General features: G+C 41.5%; 1 protein-coding gene across 1 annotated transcript in view; it reads left to right on the top strand.

Annotated features, from left to right (window-relative positions):
- Window positions 1–27,327, top strand: part of LOC129705366 (hepatocyte nuclear factor 4-beta-like) — a 63,897-nt gene that overhangs the window by 28,582 nt on the left and 7,988 nt on the right. Inside the window, exons 3-7 of the mRNA XM_055648910.1 lie at window positions 5,138–5,232; window positions 11,917–12,023; window positions 15,217–15,372; window positions 18,333–18,420; window positions 23,443–23,595. Coding sequence (XP_055504885.1) covers window positions 5,138–5,232; window positions 11,917–12,023; window positions 15,217–15,372; window positions 18,333–18,420; window positions 23,443–23,595 — 599 coding nt within the window. The remainder of the gene's footprint in view (window positions 1–5,137; window positions 5,233–11,916; window positions 12,024–15,216; window positions 15,373–18,332; window positions 18,421–23,442; window positions 23,596–27,327) is intronic.

Here is a 27,327-nt window from a genome sequence, read left to right as displayed (position 1 = left end):
TGGCATGTCAGCTTGCTTTACCATCATCCACACGTCTCACAGATAAATGTTTAACCTGATCTCTACTGCTACTTTAGTACATCTGGTCTCACTCTATCCAAGATACTTTTTTGTTCTACCCATCCCAGATAAGGTGAGCGGCCATAGTCTTTCCCCCAGGGTAGAGGAATCTAAAACTAGAGGGCATAGGTCTATCTAAGTCAAAGAGTCGGCAGGGATGATTTAGGCCAAAGGGTTTGTTTCCACGCTGAACAGCATTGTGATTCTACATTTATGACCTTCTCTGTTGTCTAAACTGTTTATGTTCCCTTTTTCCTAGTTCTGGGGAAGGATCCTAGCCCTCCAATATTAACTGCTTCATTCTCCACAGATGCTGCTTGATATGATTATTATTATTATTATATTTATGGGCACCTTTCAAAGCAGATTACAAAACATATAAGCAGAATAAAACAAAAAAACATACCAAAAGAACATTAAAACGAACTTCTAACAAACTTAAAAAATAACAAAAGCAATGAAAAGACAACAGACTGCTGGTGGGGCTGCCATCTCCCCAATGCCACACTGCTTTTTTGATGTTACCATGATGGATGTTACCAACATTTTCATTTCATTTAGATTTTCAGCTTATTCAGTTTAGATTTTCAATTACAGTCTGAAGACGGGTCTCAACCCAAAATCATCCATTCCTTCTCTCCAGAGATGATGCTTGTTCCGCTGAGTTACACCTGCATTGTTTGTCTATCTACACATTTTAACCCCGATGGCCTTTCCCTGCCATTTGGAGATGTGTCATTTGCAGATGGGAAAGGGCTGGAGAGGGATAGGGGTTGGAAATTTTAAAATCTATTCAAATCAGTAGACAATAAGTTAAATCAGAAATAGTGCAGAAAATGAAGTCTGAGGAAGAGTCCCGACCCGAAACGTCACTTATCCATGTTCTCCAGGGATGCTGCCTGACCCGTTGAGTTACTCCAGCACTTTGTATCTTTTTCTGAACAAACTATGAAACTGCCTTGTATAATTATTTATATGTTTTGTAGTCTGATGATTACGGATGGGAAACGGAGAGAGCCTTTACCTCCCTTGGCCCAGTGATATTGTAGGCAATACATTATAAGACCTATTGAGATCTACTAATGGGGCTGTCCCACTTGGACAACCTAATCCATGTGTTTAGACCCTAGACGAGTTTAAAAAAATGTCAAGGTCATGTTGACTTGCCAAAGTAAAAGACCTCCTACGACTATGTCTACAACCTTCGTACGCCTATGTCTACGACCTCCTACAACCCCCCTCGACCTCAGTCTTCCACACCGAAGACCATCTATGACTAGCTACGAGTGGAAATGACCACATGGTAAAATAATGTCATGTTTGCATTTTTTTTTCTCGGGCCAGTTACTGACCTGCGACTACCTACAACTAACATCACGACCTACTACGACCTACCTACAAATAAAAAGTATCAATTTTTTCCATGCCGACCTTTTTTAACTCGTGGACATATTTTATCAGGCTGGAAAAAACGCCGTAACCTACTTGAGGCCACGAGTACACGCAGACCACTCACAAGCATGAGGAAGAGTGACCTACGACCTTCTACGACCTCGTGGCAACCATGCTGCGAGTATGAGTCAAGGGCAAACTCGGCAGAGATCGCCAATTAGGTCATGAAAGTGGGACGGGGCTTTACTCAGCTCAAAGTAGGACCTTCTAGCTGCTGTGACACAGTATGCAGGCCTTTATGCATCAGAAAGTAATGGAGCACGCTTCGTATTAATACCATGTTTATATCCTGAAAGATTTGCTTTCCATTAGTTCCTGATCGTTAGAGTGGCATTGTGTATGGTAATTCACACCAACATTTATCCAGGGAAGCTGATTCCCTCCATTCTGACCTCCTCTACTTCTTAAAGTACAGCTTGGTATGATAGGGCCAAACTGCCCTTCAATAACTTCCTAAACTGAGAAGGGCTCACAATAAAGTATTTGTGATTTAGACAGATGAAGCAACCATTGCTGGAATTATCAATTAAAGGTGCCACAAACATTTATCACACTTGTTTGTTCCTGTACATCAGTATATTCAGGTTATAAAGCAATAAACATGTTTGTTACAGTTTGAGAATTATCCTTCCATCATAAAAATGAGCTTTGTGGCCTGATAAAGCTGCACTTTGAAAGAACCCTCCAATCTGACTCAAAATTAAAAGGGTTGTGCCCTCATATAACTTATCATCGTGAGATGTTGTTAAGCTGGAAAGGGTGCAGAAAAGATTTACTGGGATTTATGTTGAATAGGCTGGGACTCTATTCCTTGGAGCACAGGAGGATGACGGGTGATCTTAATCACAAATATCCCTCTAGCTTTTACTACCGACTCACTTTGCGGAACAAAAAAAAATCATCAGCCTTAGAACAGGTACATGGATAGGGAAGGTTTAGAAGAATATAGGCCAAATGCAGGCAAGTGGGTCAAGTGTTAATGGGGTACATTGGTCGGTATCTGATACTAGAGGACATAGCTTTAAAGTGAGAGAAGGGAAGTTTAAAGGAGATTTATGAGGCAAGCTTTATATTTTTACGTAGAGAGTGGTAGGTGCCTGGAATAACTATAAGGGGAGATGGTGGAAGCAGATATGAAAGCAACAGGCAGCGAACAGAGGGATATAGAACAATGCATACGCATATGGGATTAGTTTAATTTGGCGTAATTGCCAGCACAGATATGATGGGCTGAAGGGCCCATTCCTTTGTTCTACTGATCTATATTTTATGTTTAAACAGTAAATGAAGCAGACTGATTTTTAAAATATTTCATTTAGATGTAAATAATTACATGGTCCAATTTGAAGAAAAGGAAAAGAGAGAAAGGTACAGTGGCACAGCTGGTAGCGCTGCTGCCTCACCGTGCCAGAGACTTGGGTTCGATCATGACCTTGTGTGCTCTCTGTGTGGAGTTTGCACGTTCTCCTTGTGACCACATGGGTTTCTTCCGGGTGCTGTGGTTTCTGTAAATTGCTCCTAGTGTGTAAGAAATGGATGAGAAAATGGAATCACATAGAACTGGTGTGAACGGATGATCGATGGTCAGTGTGGACTCGGTGGGCCGAAGGGCTTGGTTCCAATATTAAAACAAAAACTAAAGATCTTCCAGTGTCCTCTCCAGAATTCATCCATTAGCTAGCGTTTCTAGAAATAGATTACCTGGCTCTGGGACTTTGCTATGTTACCTTACATTACCGCAGCAAACATACTTAACAGGCTATACAATACTTAGCAGGCCAAGCTGCATGTGTGGGAAGTGAACATTTCAGTCCAAAGATTCATTCTATCAAAGGGTTTTCAACCTGAAATATTAACTAAGTTTCTCTCCCCACAGATATGGCCTGACCTCCCAAGCATTTCTAACATCTTTTGTTTTTATTTTAATCTCAGATTTTAAGCTTTGAACTACTTTAGGAAGTGCTTGTATACTGAAGAGTGTTGTACAAATTCAAGTCTGTTCAAGATTTATTTCCTCCAAAATGAGTAATAACCATACTATTTTCCAATAACAACAAATCTGAGAAATTCTCATTCCGCATACCAACGCTGACATTGCCCATCAGAACATTTATTGCCCAGCATAAGTTTGACATGGTGGTGACATTTATAATGGAAGGATGAATGTGTAGCCTGTGCATATGACTACCATGTGAAGAACATAACACAAGATTAATATTAAGCCATTCAGGAACCTGTCTGCCATATACCTTCAGTCTCCATGTGTATCATTAGGTTGCCTCAATAGAGTTCCTTTTTTTAAAAAGTTTAGTTTAGTTTGGTTTAATTCAGTTTAGTGATACAGCTTAAAAACAGGCCCTTTGCCCCACCGAGTCCATGCCTACCAATCATCAACCATTCACGTTACTTCCATGTTATCCCATTTACGCATCCACTGGGGACAATTTTGCAGAGGTGATTTAACCTGCAAACCTGCATGTCTTTGGGATGTGGGAGGAAATCAGAGTACCTGGCAGAAACCCATGCAGTCACAGTGAAAACATGTAACCTCCACACAGACAGCACCCAAGGTCAGGATTTAACCTCGAACTCTGGATTTAGGGATGTTATTTTTCAAAATTACACTGGAAGACAGGCAATCACAAGTATGAGATCGCTCAGTGATTTACCTGTGCATGCAATGTTACTAAATGAAGGTTACGCCTATCTGGTTTCAAGCCAAAATACCTATCTCTGCCAGGCTTTGTCCAGCCCCCATCTCTTTCCCAGTTATGTCCCCAACCTTTACTACAATCTGTCTGAAGAACGGCGGCACGGTGGCGCAGCGGCAGCGTTTCTGCCTTACAGTGCTTGCAGCGCCGGAGACCGGGGTTCGATCCCAACTACAAGTGCTGTCTGTACGGAGTTTGTATGTTCTCCCCGTGACCGTGTGTGTTTTATCTGAGATTTTCGGTTTCCTCCCACACTCCAAAGATGTACAGGTATGTAGGTTAATTGGCTTGGTGTAATATGTGTAAATTGTCCCTAGTGTGTGTAGGATAGTGTTAATGTGTGGGGAACGCTGGTCGGTGCGGACTCGGTGGGCCGAAGGGCCTGTTTCCGCACAGTATCTCTGACTAAACTAAAAGGGTCCCGACCCAAACGTTGCCAATCCATTCCCTCCACAGACGCTGCCTGACCTGCTGACTTACTTCAGTACTTTATGACTTACTCTAGAATCCAGCATTTGCAGTTCTTTGCTTCTCCATATTAATATTTTTAATCCATTGGCCTTTATTTAAATTATTTCTCGTCATGTGAAAGGCAACTAGGGCGACAGTAAACAGACAGTTTAAAGTCTTCTCCTTTATTTCTTGTGGAAATTGGTTCAATGGTTCAATAGTTCTTTATTATCACATGTACAGAAGTACACTGAAATTATTTTTTAGCAGACAGTTCAGTTAAATATTGTCATACCTAAGCACAATCCCTAATTGTACAAAGAACATAGAAGTATTCCACTAAGACTGCATGTAAGAGTCACCAGGTTTTAGCACCAATTTTTAATGTCCGGTATGGTCAAAAGATAATAATTGAAAGGACACTTTAACAGGTAAATAATTGCTATCATCTTCCCCGTCTACAGGTTTAGCAGGCAGTGCGTGATCGACAAGGACAAAAGAAACCAATGTAGATACTGCAGACTCAAAAAGTGCTTCAGGGCTGGGATGAGGAAGGAAGGTAAGGACAATTATGGTGTTCTCCAGCGACATCTGTATTAAATTGATGTTTTCTCCCTGATACATGAGCAGCAGACATGAAGCAGCTAGATTATTACAAGCACTGCCACTAGCAAGTGATTAATGGCACCAGAGCAGATTTCCTTCCAATGTTAGCCTGAGAGAGGAGGATCTGTTATTTCTGCTTTCTGGCATGTAAATTCACACCTGGTCCATCCTTGCATATCTCCATAAATGTGTTATAGGAGCAGAATTAGGCACTTGGCCCATCGAGTCTACTCCGCCATTCAATCATGGCTAATCTATTTTCCCTCTCAAACCCATTCTCCTGCCTTTTCCCCAAAAACATTGAAATAAATATTTGGCTTTATCATAAATTGATTACATTTCTCTGGCTGTTTCCATATCAGACCATTGTTGCTTGACTAGTGTTTCCTTGCACATCTCTAGTCAAAATTTGGAGTTAAAAACTGTTCAATGTGCCGTACCCATCTATTAATTTGCTTGTGCAAATAAACGTTGTGCTGGACAAATTATTTGGTGAATGCATTGTGCTAAGATAGATGGCAGCATGTTGCTGGGATTCACACCATAGATAAAATAAGTAAGTTGTGTGAATATGGATGAATTCAATTGGATGAATTCAAACCATTCTTCAGTCAAATCCATCATGTTTCAGTGTCTACAAATATCGAATGAAACAACATGGAAACAGGCACTTTGGCCCACCGAGTTCACACCAACTATCGACCACCTGTTCACACTACTTCTATTAGACCAACTGTCTCATCCTCTCCCTGCACACCAGAGGCAATTTGCAGAGGACCAATTAACCTACAAACCTGTAAGTCTTTGGGATGTGGGTGGAAACCCATGCGGTCATGAGGAGACTGCACAAATTCCATACAGACAACATCTGAGATCATGATCGACGCTAGGTCTCTGTTGCAGTGATGCAGCAGATCCACCAGACACTGTGCCACCCAAATGCATCTGCAGTCTAATTACATTGTAATAATTTGTATTGTAGTGTAGCTGCACTGATCAGAATGACTTGAAGCAGACAAATTTGCTGGGTTAGGTTGAAAAAAACAAGGTCATTTATGCAATTGATTTTTAAAAAGCAGCATGGTAGCATGAGTCAAACGATCCTCCCTTTGAGTTATGGGTTCATGCAGTGTGGAAATAGTCTCTTCATCCCAATGCATCCATGTCAACCAAGGTGCTTCATCTAAGTCATTTGCCTGTGTTTGGCGCATAAACCTCTAAACCGTTCCTTTCCATGTCCCTATACAAATGTATTTTAAATGTTGTTATTGCATTTGCCTCAATTATTTCCTCTGGTAGCTTATTTATTGCATATGCTGATCACACTCTGTGTGAAAAAGTTAGCCTTCAGATTCCTATTAGACCTTTGTCCTTTAGTATTCTTGATTCTCCTACCCTATGGAAAAAAGCCTGTGCATTTACCCTGCCTATGTTCTTCGTGATTTTATACATCTCTATAAGGTCACCTCATTTCTTGTGCTCCAAGGAAAAACGTGCTAACCTGTCCAACCTCTCCCTACTGCTCAGCTTCTTGATTCCTGCCAACATCCTTGTAAATCTTCTCTGCATTCTTTCCAGCTTAATGAATTTTTCGTATAGCAGGTTAACAAAGCAGAACACAATACTCAAAGTTCAACCTCATCATCGTCTTGCACAACTGTAACATCACATTCCAGCTTCTATACTCAATTCCCTGATTGATGAAGGCAGCATACTATATGCCTTCTTCGCCAGTCTACCTACTTGCATTGCCACTTTCACAGAGTTATGAACTTGAAACCAATATCCCTCTGTACATCAATGCTGTTATGGATTATGACATTAATTATATATTTCCCCCCACATAATTCAACCTCCCAAAGTGTAACACCTTGCATTTGCGTAGATTAAACTCCATCGATCAATTCTCCACTCATTTCTGTAGCTGATCTATATCCTGCTGTATGCCTTGACTTCTCGACCAGTCTGTGACCTCCAACAATCTTGGTGTCATCCGCAAACTTACTAACCATGCCATCTACACATTATGACCAAGTCATTTATTTAAATCACTAACAGCAGAGGTCCCGGCAGAAATCCCTGCGGAACTCCATGGTCGCAGACCTCCAACCTGAATGCTATCCTTCCATCTGGTGCTTGAATGATGTAAAGTCATAACATTGGTTAAAGATGGTGAATCTGTGGAATTCTTTGCCACAGAAGGCTGTGGAGGCAAAGTCAGTGGATATATTTAAGGCAGAGATAGATAGATTCTTGATTAGTATCAGTGGGTGCCAGAGGTTATGGGGAGAAGGCAGGAGAATGGGGTTAGGAGGGAGAGATAGATCAGCCATGAATGAATGGTGGAGTAGACTTGATGGGCAGAATGGCCTAATACTACTCCTATCACATTATCTTATGAAAATCAGTTTTCCCATCCACTTCACTGGGCTGGTCAGACAAGCCAATCATACATTTAATTTTCTCAGTGTGGCATGAAAAATTGAATAACAGCTTTCGTAACAGCTTGCATGTTCCATCTGTGCAATGGAACTTATCTTGTGCTAAATTGATGGTTTTTGTATCATCCATCATCAACTAGTTATATTACACTGAACCTGTTATGTATAATGAAAGTTTGCCAGCTGTGTCTTTCACCTCACCCAGCTTCTCCTTTCATTTGTCATCTTCTTTGATGTCTCATCCTATTTTTTTCCTGCCCCTTAATTTCTCTAAAGGGCTGTAAAACAGGCAATTGGCTCCTCATTACTATTTACAGCAGAATGAACATCTGTTGTGGGCAGTCTAGTCTGACCCATTTTCAGGTCAGCTGTTTCTCAGGCAGCTGGTATTGAGGCCAGGACAGACCTTTTGACCAGGACACGTGGCAAATGCCTGTTATATTCACAGCCTCTAAATCTGGTGCCTTTCAACCCAAGTCCATCATGCACGATGTCTTTCTTTCTTCCTTACACAAATACATGTCATGAAGTCTAACGCACTTTAGGCCACTCACAGGGAATTGATCTCTGTACATGCTTAAAATGAGAAAAGGTAGCAGTTTATTGTCTTCAGTGTGGTGAAATATTAAACATACATTCTGCAAGCATGTCATCTCATTCTATTGATTCTCTTAGGAATATGAATTATAATAATACTGTGTCGGAAGCCTTCCCTCCTTGCAACATTTATCATTATCTTGCGATCTTTGATTACAACAATGAAATTAACTTCATTTAAAGCTATAAAAAAAAGGAGAAATACATTAAACCTGCATAATATTTAATATGTTTTAAATTTATTTATGATGCAAATTCTCTTTGCTCTATTCCTTTGACTCAAGATTTTGTGCTGCATTTACCTCAATGGCTATCAGAAAGTTTCCACCTATTAGTAAACTATTAGGAGCAGGTGTAGACCATGTAGTTCTGCACAAATATATCAAGAAATGTATCCTCAGGGGCAGAGGGTGGTAATGGATGGATCGTTTTCTGACCGGAAGTCTGTCACTAGTGGGGTTACGGAGGAATAGATGCTGGGACTCTTTAGTTTAGTTTAGTTTAGTTTAGTTTAGTTTAGTTTAGTTTAGTTTAGAGATACAGCATGGAAACAGGCGCTTTGGTCCACCGACTCAGCACTGACCAGCGAACCCTGCACATTAACACTACCCTACACATTCTAGGGCCAATTTTACATTTATACCAAGCTAATTAACCTACAAACCTTTACGTCTTTGGAGTGTGGGAGGAAACCGTAGATCTCGGAGAAATCCCATGCAGGTCATGGGGACAACGTACAAACTACGTACAGACAGCACCCGTAGTCAGGATCAAACCCGGGTCTCTGGTGCTGTAAGGCAGTAGCTCTACCGCTACGCCACCGAACCGCCCTTATGGTCTGTGATTATATAGGATGCAAAGGTATGTGATGAGGTTAGTAAGCAACTTGGTGATGCCACAGATAGTGAGGGAGGTTGTCCAAAGCGACAGCAGGATTTAGATCAGATGGAAAGTTGGGTAGAGGATTAGCAGATGGAATTGAATCCCAAAAGGTATGAGGTGATGTATTTTGCGAAATCAAAAACAGTTAGGACATAGACAATAAATAGTTGGGTGCTAAGAGAAGTTGATAAACAGAGATGTCGGGGTTCACGTCCATAGTTCCTGAAGGTCACACAAGTAGATATAGTTTTTGGGTCCTGACCTGAAACATCACCTATCCATGTTCTCCAGAGATGTTGCCTGACTCGTGTGCCTTTTTTGTTTAGATATAGTGTTAATTTCAAATGGCAGAGATTGATTTCTCCCATTTTGTTTTCTTTGGCGAGTATGAGGTTGAGGGGTGACCTGTAGAGGCTTATAAAATTATAAGAGCTGCAGGTTGGGGTAGATAATCAGAATCATTTTCCCATGGTAGGGGTATGAAGAAAAACCATAGGTGAGAGTAAGGGGTCTTATAGGGGATATGAGGAGAACGTTTTTTTAAATATATGTAAACAGTGATTGTGCATGGAACTTGGTGCTAGGGGATGTGACAGAGTGAGATGCAATCACTACATTTAAGAGACATTTAGACAGGCACTTGAGTAGAAGGATATGGACCGAGAGCGGGCAAGGACGATTATTGTAGATGTTAGAATATATTTGTTGTAGAACTCTATGACAGTTGATAATAACAGTGCCAATGGAACTGAATTTCACAAGCAGAGTACAATGTCCTGTTGTAAATGTCTACAATGTGTAGTAGTACTGACAGAGGGTGGATTTCTAAAGCTTGAACATCTGCTTAGCCACTTAGGCTAGGTAAATAGAATGAAGATTCATGTGCAGGTTGGGGTAACAGATGATAGATTCATGCCATCTACTGGTATCTTCAGGTGCTGAGGGGTCAATTTTATGTCAGCTTTCTTTACTTTTGGTTCAGTTCAGAGATGTTTGAGCAGATGCCCAAATTCACCATTTGCTGTGCCTGCTCGTCTGTATAATCCAGATATGACGGGCAGGCAGAGTTGACCCTTTGTACCTGAGAATGAACCATGAAACACAACAAGCTCAAAGTGGCAACATTAGTTTTGTTTAGTTGAATGGATTGTCACGTGTTCCGAGGTGCAGTGAACATTTTTTGTTGCGTGCTATCCAGTCAGTGGAAAGATAATACATAATTACATTTAAGCTATTTACAATGTATAGATACATGATGAAGGAATACATTTAGTGCACGGTAAAGTCAGCAAAGTCTGATCAATCTTGCCTTGGGCATCATATCCTGATGGCTTTTTATTAGCATGTCCTCTTTGAAAACAGATCAATTCAACATAAGGAACTAAATGAGACTAATGCCCCTGTCCCACTTAGGAAACCTGAACGGAAACCTCTGGAGACTTTGCGCCCCACCCAAGGTTTCCGTGCGGTTCCCGGAGGTTGCAGGTGGTTGCCAGAGGTTGCAGGTAGTGGAAGCAGGTAGGGAGACTGACAAAAACCTCCGGGAACCTCTGGGAACTGCACGGAAACCTTGGGTGGGGCACAAAGTTTCCAGAGGTTTCCGTTCAGGTTTCCTAAGTGGGACAGGGGCATAATAGAAGAGTTTAAACAACAAAATTAAAACACTGTAATGTTCTGGAAATTAATGACAAACAGTAAAATAAAGTAACACAATGAAAAATTGGTTACCAGTTGCCTGTCGTTATTTTTCACTCGGGGCTCTATGGGACTGTCCAGCATGTTCCTGCCGAATGTCATATCATTGGCTAAATTGGGTGCAAGGTATTTTCCATTATAATACAAGACTTGGGTAAATGTATCAGATGCTGACTTGAAAAGGAAATTGCAATTAAATGACAATGAACACGAGGCATACACCCAAAGCCATCCATTTCCGCCTACGATTTTAGTAATCCATTTTCTCCTTCTGAATCAAGAAGGTGGATAGCTGAATAGCATATTCTATTTCAAGACCATGGCAGCCAAGCACAATAACTCAATTATAAAGACATATTCTTACAGGAAAAGTATGCTTGTCATTATGTTACAATGTCAACACAGAGTTTTGTCAATGCAAAAAAAGGAATGATTTTTCTTTTTAGGACTTCAAGGTTGATTTTAGTAAAGATTGAAAAATTCAAAAGAAAGACACAAAACACTGGAGTAACTCAGTGGGTCAGACAACATCTCTGGAGTAACATGAATAGGTGCTATTTCGGGTTGGGATCCTTCGTTAGTATAAACCAGCATCTGCAGTTCCTTGTTATTACATTAAAAAATTCAAACCCCAAATGTGATACAGACAGAAAGAGCAAAGGACAATTAAAAAAATTAACCTTCCGTGCCTCCAAAAGGGTCACTTGGGGATGCCCCGTGCTCTCCATAATCTTCCACATGAGAGACACAACAGTTGTCAAATGATGTCAAATCTTGTCTCAGTGAAAAGATCTATATAAATACAAGTTTGTAGAAAGAGGGACCCGACCCAAAATGTCACCCGTCCTTTTTCTCCAGAGATGCTCCCTGACCTGCTGAGTTACTCCAGAACTTTGTGTCTGTCCTCGATATAAATACAAACACTAATTTCTTCTCTCGTTCTAACTCAGAGACAGGCTCATATAGAAATCATGTGAATTTTGCACAAAGAACAATAACATTGCATTTGATATTTTGCAAAGCTGTACAGAATGAACGGGACAGAATCAGCATCCGCAGAACAAGCTATGAAGATGTCGGCTCCCTCTGTATTGCTACACTAGTACAAGCAGAAGCAATGTCTTGTCAGGTAATTTTATCCAATGAGTATTATGTTGCTCTCCCATTTTAATGACATCTCCCATTTTATTTACCAGTGCAAAACATAATTGATTTCGGCATCAATAAAGTCAAGAAAAACATTTGTGTTATGTTAAGATGCAGGAAGATTGTTCCCGATGTTGGGGAAGTCCAGGACAAGGGATCACAGCTTAAGGATAAGGGGGAAATCCTTTAAAACCGAGATGAGGAGAACTTTTTTCACACAGAGAGTGGTGAATCTCTGGAACTCTCTGCCACAGAGGGTAGTTGAGGCCCGTTCATTGGCTATATTTAAGAGGGAGTTAGATGTGGCCCTTGTGGCCAAGGGGATCAGAGGGTATGGAGAGAAGGCAGGTACGGGATACTGAGTTGGATGATCAGCCATGATCATATTGAATGGCGGTGCAGGCTCGAAGGGCCGAATGGCCTACTCCTGCACCTAATTTCTATGTTTCTATGTTAAGAATTTAGAGAAGACATTTGGATTCATAAACTCTGCCGACCATGCCTAAGCAAATTTGTATCTTGCCCCTCAATTTAAAAGTTATGGATACAAACTCTACTGCAGAGACTTTTTAGTTTAGTTTAATTTAGTGATACAGCGTGGTAACAGGTCCTTTGGCCCATTGATTGCGAACCTACCAGTGATCCCAGTACACTAGTTCTATTCTGCACACTAGGGACAATTTACAATATTTTACCAAAACCAATGAACCTACAAACTTGTAGGTCTTTGGAATGTGGGAGGAAACCGAAGCTCCCAGAGAAAACCCACACAGGTCACGGGGAGAACGTACAAACTCTGTACAGACAGCATCTGTAGTCTGGAACAAACCCGAGGAATGTAATGCCCCTGTCCCACTTAGGAAACCTGAACGGAAACCTCTGGAGACTTCGCGCCCCACCCAAGGTTTCCTTGCGGTTCCCGGAGGTTCCCGGAGGTTTTTGTCAGTCTCCCTACCTGCTTCCACTACCTGCAACCTCCGGCAACCACCTGCAACCTCCGGGAACCGCATGGAAACCTTGGGTGGGGCGCGAAGTCTCCAGAGGTTTCCGTTCAGGTTTCCTAAGTGGGACAGGGGCATAAGGCAGCAACTCCACCCCTTCACCACCATGCCTCCCTTTATCACGCCGTATGAATATCCATGTAAACACCAGGAACATCTTGCTCACAGATGGTTATTTAATTCTAGGTGTTAACTGGAATGTAGTTATGATTAAAGGTTTTGCAAATTTGACTGGATAGACTGCAATGATCTTCACTAAACACAATCCTGCTCAAACCAGCTACAACAGTAGTTGGGCAATATTAAAAAAAAATGTTTGTCACTGGCACTGAAATAAGCTCTGAAAGTCCTTTGGAACATACCTTTATGAACTGCCAATGCTGCACACTCAGAGCTTACCAGAATTAAGACCAAATGCTGAAGTGAAGAAAGCGTGTTGTTTTCACGCTGGTGGAGAACTCAAGCCATCAATCTTCAACAATGTCTTCGCCAACAAGATTGGCAAAGATTGTCTTGTGATTAGCATGACACAACTTTTGGATAGGCTTTGCACAAATGGCTTCCTTAACAAAATGAACATAGAAATGCAGCTTTAATTTAGTAACATATTTCACCACAGCATAGAGAGTATATTACATCTTTAGTTGTATGGTGTAACATGATTTATTTTAAGCAGATACATACCACCATCTTCTTCCATTGGCACCATATTCAGGAGAAAGAACTTAATGTTATTTAGAAATGACAGATAATATAGAGACGTGTTCTCTGGAGAGGAATCCTGTGTTTCCATTTTATCAACTGACAGGACTTTTCCAGTTATCCGAAAATAACTAATATCCTTTGGTCTAAAGCATGATATTGTCATATAATCATCTCCTCAGTTTCTATCTGTCTAGCTCTGAAACTCTTGGTTCTTCCCCACATTAATGTCTCTTCATAACCACACCTGTTAAAGAAGCGTCAAACCCCAGTAAAGCCACTTCAAACTGTATTTCAATTAATTGTATGGATGGTTGCCCATTGGCCTGCCCATGGAGTTTTCCACTTCTCCCAGTGTACCTTCAGTTTCCAACTTTATGTACCTGCATAACATCATTGTTTTGGTTTGTTTCAATTTTTGATATTAAAAAACATTACCAACAAGATTCAGTAAAAGCTTGGTTAATATCTGCCCTGGTCAGAAGATAAAGCTTATAACGCCCCCTATAGGAATTGTTCTGTAAAATATTGCTGTTAACACAGTGAATTACTCAAATGGACACCATCGTCAAAATTCTGTCTCCACAAAGATGTTGAAACATACTATTAAATCATTCACTAGTCTTTGGCTTGTGACTAAAATGGTTATATACTTTTCTCAGCCAAAAGAGTTGAACATTATTCCTTGAGAAACCAATGTCTGTGTTCTTTGTTAGTAATTTTATTCTATTTTAATAGTGAAATCCTCTCTCTGCTACTTAAAATTCCTAGTGATAGACCAGAGAACAGTGCAGCACAGGGTCAGACCCTTCGGCCCACAATGTCCATTCCAAACACAATGCCAAATTAAAATAATCTCCTCTGCCTCCACTTAATCCAAATCCCTATATGCCCTGCACATCCCTGTGGATAGCTAAAATCCTCTTAAATCCCGCTGTTGTATCCAGCTCCACCACCATCCAAGCCAATGTGTTCAGGCATTCAACAGTTCCTGTTGAAAAAAACTTTCCTGCACATCTCCGTTAAATTTAGCCCCTCTCGCCATCAAGCTATACCTTAAAGGCCTTGACATTTCTACCCTGAGAAATGTTCTAAATGTCTATCCATCTCGTAATTTCAAATAACTCTATCAATCTCCCCTCTACCTCTGACGTTCTGGAGAAAACATTCCATTTTGTCTAACGTCTCCTGATGGCTAATGCAGCATGCTAGTAAACTGATATTGATCTTCCCTTGATGATTCTTTCTTTTGGTGAAAAAGTACAAATTTGCACAAGAACATTTTACAATACCCGCAGGTTTTCACAGGCTAATAACTCATTGTGAAATCACGAACACAAACCCACCAACATTTTTAATTGTTACATCTCTTTCCCATGTGATGAATTTGTTAAAAGTATGGAAAATAATCACATTGCATTTTCACAATCCAAGTATCACATTCCATAAATTAATAATTTTCTCTGTTGGTAGATTTCTGCTTTAAATCCTGTGAATATTGCTGAAATTGCAATGAAGAGGATCGCAACCATTAATGATGTCAGTGAGTCCATGAAACAACAGCTGCTTGTGCTAGTGGAATGGGCAAAGTATATCCCTGCCTTCTGTGAATTGCTACTGGATGACCAGGTTAGTAAAAGGCACAAGCCATAAAAGCAAACGTTGTTTATAAAACATGCACATTCATTGACACATTATTTTTGTGTTTGTCTGTGCAGATTGAGTGTATTTAGATTAGCAATACAGCATGGAAACAGACCCTTCAGCCCACCGAGTTTACCCTGACCAACAATCACCCATACACTAGTTGTATCCTACACACTAGGGACAATTTGCTGTCCTTAACAAAGCCAATTAACCTACAAAACTGCACATCTTTGAAATGTGGGAGGAAACCGGAGCACATGGAGAAAACCAATATGGTCAAAGAAAGAACTGCCTGGAAAGATGGTAGAAAACAAAACCTTCAAAAGGGAATGTGTAGAAAGGAACTGCAGATGCTGGTTTATACTGAAGATAGACACAGAGTTCTGAAGTAACTCAGTGCGTAAGGCAGCATCTGAGGAGTAAAAGGATGGGTGATCGGGTCGGAACCCTTCTTTAGACTCTTCTATACCAAACATGGATACAGTGCTAGAGGAATGCAACGGGTCAGGCAGCACCTTTGTAGAAAAAGGATGGGTGAAGATTCATGTCGGAACCCTTCATCAGACCTCAGAGTTCCATGTACCCACCGAAGAGAAAATAACTCGATTCCGAGCCGAAACATCACACATTCTTTTTCTCCAGAGATGCTGCCTGACCCGCTGAGTTTCTCCAGTCTATCCTTCAAAAGGGAATTGGACAAGTTTTTGGGAGTGAATAATTTGCTGAGCCCGGGGAGCTGGTGGGGGATGGAAACTACAGGATTATTCTACTGGGAGCTAGCACAGACATAGTGGGCTGAACGGTAATAGACACAAAATGTTGGAGTAACTCAGCGGGACAGGCAGCATCTCTGGAGAGAAGGAATGTGTGACGTTTCACGGCAAGACCCACCTTCAGCCTCATGCCTTTGGTGTAAATCATCACCTGCTGTTCCTTCCTACACATGGATGACACGGTCTTCCTTTGTGCCATAGCAATTCTAAGACTCTCTCATTCTTTATCAGAGCAAATTGGTTGGATGTCCAAATGTATAAATCACCAAATAAAGACTGACATGTAAAATCAGGAAAGTTTATTGGAGTTTATCCCAAAGGAGCTCAAATACAAATGGCTGAAACTATGCTTCAGCTCAGCAGAATCTCATTTTCGCTCCTTCTGGTCAAATGGGTCAAACTATGCTTTCTCTGCCTCATCTCCCACACTTAACCTACACTGGACCTGTGGCTGTGCTGATCTTTCATGACAACATGGCTGTTAACACCCTTGAGACCTTCCAGCCATCATGCAAGTGAAATAAGCCATGAGGCTGGGACCTACAGATGTCATGAGGCCCCACCACCAACACTGCACTGACCTTTTACAGCCGAGATTATCAAATACCAACTTCATTGTATTTAAATTTCTATGAGAAGAGACATATAAAAATGGAAACCATTTAAACATGAAAAAATTGTAAAAAAAGTTAAATTAAACCAATACACATTCTAGTGTGCAGGGAGTGGGTGAGACAACATAAAATTAGTGTATCCTGATAATCGATGGTCGGCATGGACTAGGTGGGTCGAAGAGCTGTTTCCATGCTGTATCTCTAAACTAAATTAAATTGTTGTTAATTAATTAAAATTACAATGCTCATAAAATAAATAAAACTAGCTAAACGTGATTGTAGTTTGAAGTTCAGCAACTGCTTTCAGATGAATGGGATAAGGCAGCTAAGACTGGTATAAATCTGAGGGACAGAAATAAAATGCATCAGGTGTCTTAGTTCAGAAGTTACAGAGCCAGGACCCTGGTTCCCCCACTCCAGATCTGGTGTTGTGCAAAGACACAGCGGAAAGTGGCAGGTGCACCTGCTTCTGATCTCCAGTGCATTCCAACATCATGGCCTCGACAAGTCCATCAACATAAACAAGGTCGAGTCACTCCCCGCCCACTCCCTCCTCTCCCCTCTCCCATCGGGCAAAAGGTATAGAAGTGTGAAAGCGCCCACCTCCAGATGCAGGGAGAGTTTTCTTCACAGCTGTTAACAGCCACTGAACCATCCTACCAACAACTAGAGAGCAGTCCTGAACAACTATCTACCCTATTGGAAACCCTCAGACTACCTTTGATCGGACTTTACCAGCTTTATTTTGAACTAAATGTTATTCATCATATTCCCTTTATCGTGTATCTGTACACTGTGGATGGCTCGACTGTATTCAAGTGTTGTCTTTCCGCTGACTGGTTAGCATGCAACAAAAGGTATTCACTGTACCTCGGTACATGTGACAATAAACAAATGACTATGACTCTATGGGAGTCTGTAACATGCTGATGCTCACACAACAGCTGAACTACAGAACTGCCAGCCTACAGTCAGTGAAATACGGACAACTGCATTCATTTCCAGACATTGCCTCTTAACATGGCACATTAGTCTTAGAGCATGTTTACTGCAATTATATCAGGACCAAGCAATTAAATTCTGAGGCTTGACTGCATAAACTTGGCTGGTTTTCCTTGAAATTTCCATGGCCGACGAGTGATTTCATGGATGAAATAATAAAAAGATATTGTAGAATAAACTGAAGGCATTTTCTTGTGGGATATCCAGAATAGGTGGGTGTGATCTTAAAACAATCTACAGTCATGCAACTAGTTTTGATTTCTGGAAGTATATTTACTTTGTGAAGGACAGTGAAAATCAGTAGATCCTCCACCAACAACCCATCCCCTCACGAACCTCCCACCCAAAGGACTTTAGAATTGTAGGTCGGATCATACTTCCAGGATTGATTTAAACTTTTTTTCTCCAAATTGGGTATCAGGAGTACAGAACAATGGCAGGTACACACAAAAAAAGCAGCTCATGCGTGAACTTAGTGTTGCTCATGAATCTATCAGTATATCTGTAATCTAATGCATCTTTTGATCTCTCTTTCTCTTTCGCCGGTCTCAAGGTTGCACTACTCAGAGCTCACGCTGGTGAACACTTGCTGCTGGGATTGGCCAGGCGGTCAATTCCCTACAAGGATATTCTCTTGCTCGGTATGCATTGATTACTCGAACTTGTGCCATAGTTATGTTGATTCCATGTTTTCTTAGCAAGGGTGATCTCCACAAATTAGATGGTCAAGTTGTCCTCACAAAACATTCAGAAATGTTTCACATTCTCGATGTGAATGTGAATCCTATTGATATTATGATGTTCAAGAGGGAACTGCAGATGCTGGAGAATTGAAGGTAGACAAAATTGCTGGAGAAATTCAGCGGGTGCGGCAGCATCTATGGAGCAAAGGAAATAGGCAAGGTATCGGGCCAAAACCCTTCTTCAGACTGATGCAGGGTGGGGGCGGGGGGCGGGAAGAAGAACGGAAGAGGAGGAGCCAGAGGGCTGAGGGAGAGCTGAGAAGGGGAGGAGACAGCAAGAGCTACCGGAAATTGGAGAAGTCAATGTTCAGGCCACCAAGATGCAGACTGCCCAAGCAGAATATGAGATGCTGCTCCTCCAGTTGCCGGTGGTGCTCACTCTGGCAATGGAGGAGGCCCAGGACAGAAAGGTCGGATTCAGAATGGGAGGGGGAGTTGAAGTGCTGAGCCATTGGGAGATCAGGTTGGTTAAAGCGGACCGAGCGGAGGTGTTCGGCGAAACGATCGCCAAGCCTACGCTTTGGTCTCACCGATGTAGATCAGCAGACATCTAGAGCAGTGGATGTTATAGAAGAGGTTGGAGGAGATGCAGGTAAACCTCTGTCGTCAGGGCTGGCCTTAAGCCAATTTGACCGTTGCTCCCAATTGGACCCCGCGCCTAATCGGGGCCCCGCACTAATGTTCCGTATTTCGTACGGAAATACGAATACTCTTTGTTAAATAAAGATTTTTTTTTAATTCGCCATCCGGATTTCTTTTAAACGAACATGTATAACAACCGCTGCACGGCCATCAGACACAAACGATTTGTTAACTCGTACTGTTAACACTTCTTAACATGAAGTAGTTAACAAGTTGTTATACAATATCATCAATCTGCATCCATCCACATTCCTCAGTAAATGTTATTGTGTTTTGAATAAGTATTAATGACGCCATGTTCCTTTGAATAAAATTCACGTGGCGTCAATAATACTTGTTTAAAACACAATTACATTTACTGAGGAATGTAGATCGATGACACTTTCCCACTCCCTCTATATCCCTGTCGCCTCAGCATTCCCAGAATCATTGACGTTTAGCGGTAGACAAAAATGCTGGAGAAACCCAGCGGGTGAGGCAGCTGCCTTGCCCGCTGAGTTCCTCCAGCATTCTGTGTTTTTTGTTTGGCTCTGAAGTTGAAGGTGGCTCAGCGGGACGGGCAGCGGCTCTGGGGAGAGGGTTGCGTTTCTGGTCGAGACCCTTCTTCAGACAATCACAAGTACTCTCACCGACGAGAGTTCAATTCAGTCTGAAGAAGGGTCTTCACTCCGGAGTCGCTGCGCTGCCTGTCCTGCTGAGTTACTCCAGCTTTATGTCTATCTTCAATTTCAGAGAAATACAATTTGTCACGGGGGGCTTATAACGTCTCTAAGCCCCTCTGGGACCCTCTGAACACCTCTAAACCCCCTCTATTCCCCTCTATAACACTTCTGAACACTTCTAAACCCATCTGGAGCCCTCTAGATGTCTCTAAACCATTTAAACCCCTCTAAACTAGGAGGCTGCAAGGTGACTTGGATAGGCTGGGTGAGTGGGCATAGCAGATGCAGTATATTGTGGATAAATGTGAGGTTACCCACATGGGTGGCTAAAACTGGAAAGTAGACTATCATCTGAATGGTGGCCGATTAGGAAAAGGGGAGATGCAACGAGACCTGGGTGTCATGGTACACCAGTCATTGAAAGTAGGCACGCAGGTGCAGCAGGCCGTGAAGAAAGCGAATGGTATGTTAGCATTTATAGCAAAAGGATTTGAGTATAGGAGCAGGTAGGTTCTACTGCAGTTGTACAGGGTCTTGGTGTACCTGGAGTATTGCGTACAGTTTTGGGCTCCTAATCTGAGGAAGGATATTCTTGCCATAGAGGGAGTACAGAGAAGGTTCACCAGACTGATTCCTGGGATGTCAGGACTTTCATATGAAGAAAGACTGGATAGACTCAGCTAGTACTCGCTAAAATTTAGAAGATTGGGGGGGGATCTTATAGAACCGCAAAATTCTTAAGGGGTTGGACAGGCTAGATGCAGGAAGATTGTTCCCGATGTTGGGGAAGTCCAGAACAAGGGGTCACAGTTTAAGGATAAAGGGGAAATCTTTTAGGACTGAGATGAGAAAAACATTTTTTACACAGCGAGTGGTGAATCTCTGGAATTCTCTGCCACAGAATATAGTTGAGGCCAGTTCGTTGGCTATATTTAAGAGGGAGTTAGATGTGGCCCTTGTGGCTAAAGGAATCAGGGGGTATGGAGAGAAAGCAGGTACAGGATACTGAGTTGGATGATCAGCCATGATCATATTGAATGGCTGTGCAAGCTCAAAGGGCCGAATGGCCTACTCCTGCACCTTGTTTCTATGTTTCTATAACTGCGTCCAACTGCTGTCTGGTTCGTTGATCGGTTTGCTAGATATGAACTGTTTTGGGAGAGAAAAATGCTCACGGCAGACCAAACGTGTTAAACAGAAATTGGTCAGATATTGAGCTTTACACCAAAGATCCTATAGGGTGATTTCACCAAAGGTCAAATGAGCGTAGATCCCCCCTCACGTGACCGAAAAATTTAACTGGAGGACATATGTCACTTCCGGTACATGTTAGTGAATGGGGAAACACGCACTTTCACACCCGTTAAAAACATGGAAAACGGCCGATATTTGAGCTGAAATTTTCTGTGCTAGTCGGGGTGACCGTGAAGCACAGCGACCGAAATTTTCAGGCAAAAGAAAAGATAGAAAGTAAGGTAATTACAAGAGGGAACTGAAGGTGGAAAAACAGCGGAAGTGCTTAGCAGACATTTGCCGTGGAGATTTAAAGGTCCAAAATATCGGGAATTATCGCGTTTGCTCGCTGAATTTCATCAAAAGTAAGGCATTATTGACTTACTTTTGATGAAATTCAGCGAGCAAACGCGGAGGTAGAGGTCGGGGATGGGGTCCTAGTACGTCTCGAACAAGGATTGTTCGACATACCCTACAAAGAGGCAGGCATAGCTGGGCCCCATGCACGTGCCCATAGCTACGCCTTGTGTTTGGAGGAAATGGGAGGTCAAACGAAAAGTTATTGAGGGTAAGGATTGACTCCGCTAGGCAGAGTAGAGTATCAGTGGACAGGTTGGTTCTCCGGTCGAGGAATAACTGGAGGGCTTTGAGACCATCCTGGTGGTGGATGGAGGTGTAGAGTGACTGGACGTCCATGGTGAAGATGAGGGGATGGGGGCCTAGAGAATGGAATGCCTGGAGACGACGGAGAGTGTCTGTCTTGAACATAGGTCGGGAGGGATTTAACCAGGGGGGATAGGATGGAGTTGAGGTACGTGGAAATTAGTTGTCTTACAGCCCAACTCATTATCTCTGAGTTGGGCTGATGGACCTGTTTCCATGTTGAACCAGGCCTATTAACCGGAGGTTTCTTGTAAATATCCTGAATAGACTAGCTTTTACACATTTTTGTTATGAGTTGTTGCACCAAACCTCACTGGGGATTGCAACTAATTGCCTTAGTTATTACCTATTTCCATTCACAAAAAAAAGTTAAGGAATGTAAATAGTTTGTTTATTCATAAAGCAGGATAGTCTGCCGAGAAACTCAAATGTATGGCGTAGATTTGGGGCATGCTCTCAGAGTGTAATCGGATAAATCATAGTTCCTTCTTGTTTATATGAACACAGCTTGAATGACCGAGTTTCAGTGGCCTTGGAAATTCTCCTTTCAGCTCTTTTCTAACGTTGTAAATTAATATTTCATTGTTATAGATGGTTCAGCTGACAGCTTGATTTTTTAAATGCTTGCTTTTCAATTACTGCAGTTAAACTGCAGATTTATTTTCTGCTTATGATGTATTTGTGCTTTATTTGAATTCAAGGTGAGTTATATTGAGCTTCTGTCCCGTTGCTTGCCAATTCATATGTCTTGTAGTTTCTTAATTGTTAGCCAAAGGTCTCCAACCCTTATCTAAAAATTCTGGAGCCTCTTATATATTACTGATAATATTGCACTCGATCATAAATAAGAGTTATTTAATGATATGATGGAGTTGGAGGGGATCCCGATATCATCTGCAAACCATAACTATGGAGCCACTGAAATACAACCACAGCCAAGCATCTTTGTCCATTAGATACTTTGAAGAATATTCATGGTCAGACAACACGGAAACAAGCCCTACAACCCAACTCATCCATGCCGATCATGATGCCCCATCTAGCCTCCTATTCGTCTGCATTTGGCACATATCGCTCTCATTTTAGTTTTAGAGATAACGTGTGGAAATGGATCCTTTGACTGAGTCCTTTTGCTGACCAATGATCACCCATACACTATTTCTATACTGCACACATTGTACATGTACAATGCCAATCTAAACCCTGGATCACTTGCATGCACTTCCATTCATGCTAAATAATACATGACATACTAAAATTTCCAGAGCAGTGGGAAGGTCCATGGAAGTGATATACTACAAACCGTGAACTATAATCAGCACGCAGTATCTTTCCCTTGGCTCGACCGTTCCCACCACAATCAGATCGAGGAAGGGTCACAACCCAAAACGTCACCTATCCATGTTCACCAGAGATGCTGCCTGACCCATAGCTCACTCCAGCACGTTGCATCTTTTATATAGTACTTAAGATTGGCCTGATGGTATGGTATTATCTGAGCTGATGGGATAGCATACATTACAAAGCTTTTTTTTTCTGTACCGTGGTACACATGACAATAATAAACCTAAACCTAATCTTTATGCTTGATGGTAAAATTAAAATTTTAAGGATCTATTTTGAGTTTTTAATAGTTTTAGGTTTTTTTTTGCAAGTTGCTTACTGTATCAGTTTTGCAATCTAGGAGTAAACACTAACAGAACACGTGCTCTATCAATAGGAAATGACTTCATAATTCCCAGGCACTGCCCAGAGTTGGAGATTATGAGGGTAGCCAACAGGATCCTCGATGAGCTGGTGAAACCTTTGCTCGACCTCCAGATAGATGAGAATGAATTTGCTTGTCTCAAGGCTGTGGTCTTCTTCGATCCAGGCAAGTAGTTTGTTATTATGGAGTACAGTTTATCCAGATATCAATGTGGCCCAATCTCTGGAGTCTCAAACGTTCAGCTATGGCTCCAGGTTGCAAGGAAACAAAAGAAGAATGACGAGGAGGAGCAAGAACAGTGGTTAGATCAACATTTTATATCCAAGGGAGTCAATTTAAAGAGACACACTTGGAAAAAGTTTCCGTTTGCACATAGCAATCACATAGATTGCTATCTGGTCATCTGGTGCTGGCCCTGATTTTTTTTCTGGCCTTTTCCTACCTCGAGTTCCCTCCTCTCTACTTTCAGTTTGAAGAAGGGTTCCGACCCAAAACGTCACCTAACCTTTCTCTCCAGAGTTGCTGCCTGACCCACTGTTTTACTCCAGCATTTGTGTCCATATGCACAGTGCATCTCCTCGTGCCCACTCGTTTTGAAAGAACATATGAAAGCAAATGGTAACAAAGTTGGTCTGTGAGGCGAGGTCATTTAAGTAACAAAGCTTTTAGGCTCGAGAAAATTTTAAAGAACTTTATTTGTATAGATTCCGACAATATTTTTAAATTATACTGTGAACCGCACTATTTAACAAACGCTTATGGAATGTGTTAATGGGATACAGAGCACTTGTTTAGATGGATTTTTAAGAAAGAATTCAGCGAAAATTCTGAAATACACATCTCCTAGTAAATAATGAGAATAATGTTGTGCATTCATGCATGTAATGGCACACTTGTTTAAAAAGTAAATTGATAATTAAAACACAATAGTATAACAAGCAATAGTCCAATGTATTAAAGATGCAGCTGTACCTGGTGAATTTAATTTTTTTAAATTATTTTCCATATTAAGATTTCTATGTGCCTCAAATCAATCTCTGTCCAACAAGCCAAACAGTGAATACTCTATACTAGTTGTGCATACTTCAGCATGGGTTATTTTATGGTCCTTTGCCCCTTTCTCCAGCCTCACCTTTCAAACCCTCCCACTTTGGCTTGTGTTCATCATCTCTGTCAAATAATACAGGAGCTCAGTATGTGCACATTAGAAAATATAGAAACATAAACAATAGGTGCAGGGGGAGGCCATTGGCCCTTCGAGCCAGCACCGCCATTCATTGTGATCATGGCTGGTCAACAACAATCAGTAACCCATAGAAACATAGCATTCTACTGCATTGAAGCAAACAACTTGCATAAAATGAGGATGACCAAAGATTTGTTCAGCTGGGCACGGGTCAGATTGTTAACACTGATCTGTTTCCCCAATATAAAGCCGTGTGTTGCATAAGTTACACTGGGACACATTTTATATGCCCTGCATCATCCAGAGTTCTCGATGCTGGAAAACAGAAGGGAAGACTGAAAAGAGCCAGAGTAATTTTCCACTGCAATGAAGATTGAGAACAATTCCGGGCCCTTTGCTGGAATTCAATCTTTCCACTTAATTTTGCGTCAATACTCCCCAACGATTTTAAAATCAGACCATTACCTGTGAATTTAAATCAGATGTTCAAAAGAGATTATTTAGGTAAACATATTATTGCTGTCAGCCAGTAGAGATATAACTATGAGCAATGTAGCACCTCAGGGCTGGAGTTTAGTTGAACTGGTTTTGTCTCATTCCAAAAATAATTGATTGGTTGATTACAAGACACAGCATGGAAACATGCCATATGATCCACCGAGTCCATGAGCTGTTCATACTAGTTCTATGTTACCAAGTTTCTCATCCACTCCCTACACCAGGGCAATTTGCAGAGGCTAATTAACCTACAAACCCGCACATCTTTGGGATGTGGGTAGAAACCAGAGCACCCAGAGGAATCTCACACGGAGAACATGCAAACTCTACACAGACGGCACAGATGTCAGGATTGAACCAGAATCTCTGGAGCTATGAGTCAGTGTCTCTACCAGCTGCAACACTGCACCTCTCCCTCAAAGGCTTTGATATAATTTCTATTTGTGCATTAAAATTTCCCATTAAGTAGAATATATGCTCTGAACGCATTACATTTTGGAAAGAAATGTTAATTCAATATGCAATCCTGAGCTACTATCAATCTCATTGGAGACCCTCGGACTATCTTTAATCTGACTTTACTGGACTATCTTCCACTAAATGTTACTCCCTTTATCATGTGTCTGTACACTGTGGATGGCTCAATTTAATCATGTAGAGTCTTTCCGCTGACTAGTTAGCATGCAACAAAAGCTTTTTAAAGTACCTTTTTGAGAAGTATTTTGAGAAATATAAAAGTGGATAAGTCTCCAGGTCCAGACAGGATATTCCCAAGGACATTGAGGGAAGTTAGTGTAGAAATAGCAGGGGCTATGGCAGAAATATTTCAAATGTCATTAGAAACGGGAATAGTGCCGGAGGATTGGCGTACTGCGCATGTTGTTCCATTGTTTAAAAAGGGGTCTAAGAGTAAACCTAGCAATTATAGACCTGTTAGTTTGACGTCAGTGGTGGGCAAATTAATGGAAAGAATACTTAGAGATAATATATATAAGCATCTGGATAAACAGGGTCTGATTAGGAACAGTCAACATGGATTTGTGCCTGGAAGGTCATGTTTAACTAATCTTCTTGAATTTTTTGAAGATGTTACTCGGGAAATTGATGAGGGTAAAGCAGTGGATGTTGTGTATATGGACTTCAGTAAGGCCTTTGACAAGGTTCCTCATGGAAGGGTGGTTAAGAAGGTTCAATGGTTGGGTATTAATGGTGGAGTAGCAAGATGGATTCAACAGTGGCTGAATGGGAGATGCCAGAGAGTAATGGTGGATGGTTGTTTGTCAGGTTGGAGGCCAGTGACGAGTGGGGTGCCACGGGGATCTGTGTTGGGTCCACTGTTGTTTGTCATGTACATCAATGATCTGGATGATGGTGTGGTAAATTGGATTAGTAAGTATGCAGATGATACTAAGATAGGTGGGGTTGCGGGTAATGAAGTAGAGTTTCAAAGTCTACAGAGAGATTTATGCCAGTTGGAAGAGTGGGCTGAAAGATGGCAGATGGAGTTTAATGCTGATAAGTGTGAGGTGCTACATCTTGGCAGGACAAATCAAAATAGGACGTACATGGTAAATGGTAGGGAATTGAAGAATGTAGGTGAACAGAGGGATCTGGGAATAACTGTGCACAGTTCCCTGAAAGTGGAATCTCATGTAGATAGGGTGGTAAAGAAAGCTTTTGGTGTGCTGGCCTTTATAAATCAGAGCATTGAGTATAGAAGTTGGGATGTAATGTTAAAATTGTACAAGGCATTGGTGAGGCCAATTCTGGAGTATGGTGTACAATTTTGGTCGCCTAATTATAGGAAGGATGTCAACAAAATAGAGAGAGTACAGAGGAGATTTACTAGAATGTTGCCTGGGTTTCAGCAACTAAGTTACAGAGAAAGGTTGAACAAGTTAGGGCTTTATTCTTTGGAGCGCAGAAGGTTAAGGGGGGACTTGATAGAGGTTTTTTAAATGATGAGAGGGATAGACAGAGTTGACGTGGAAAAGCTTTTCCCACTGAGAGTAGGGAAGATTCAAACAAGGGGACATGACATGAGAATTAAGGGACTGAAGTTTAGGGGTAACATGAGGGGGAACTTCTTTACTCAGAGAGTGGTAGCTGTGTGGAATGAGCTTCCAGTGAAGGTGGTGGAGGCAGGTTCGTTTTTATCATTTAAAAATAAATTGGATAGTTATATGGATGAGAAGGGAATGGAGGGTTATGGT

The sequence above is a fragment of the Leucoraja erinacea genome, chromosome 17, assembly GCF_028641065.1.
Source record: "Leucoraja erinacea ecotype New England chromosome 17, Leri_hhj_1, whole genome shotgun sequence".
NCBI lineage: Eukaryota > Metazoa > Chordata > Chondrichthyes > Rajiformes > Rajidae > Leucoraja > Leucoraja erinaceus.
This window is presented reverse-complemented; position numbering and strand designations above follow the sequence as displayed.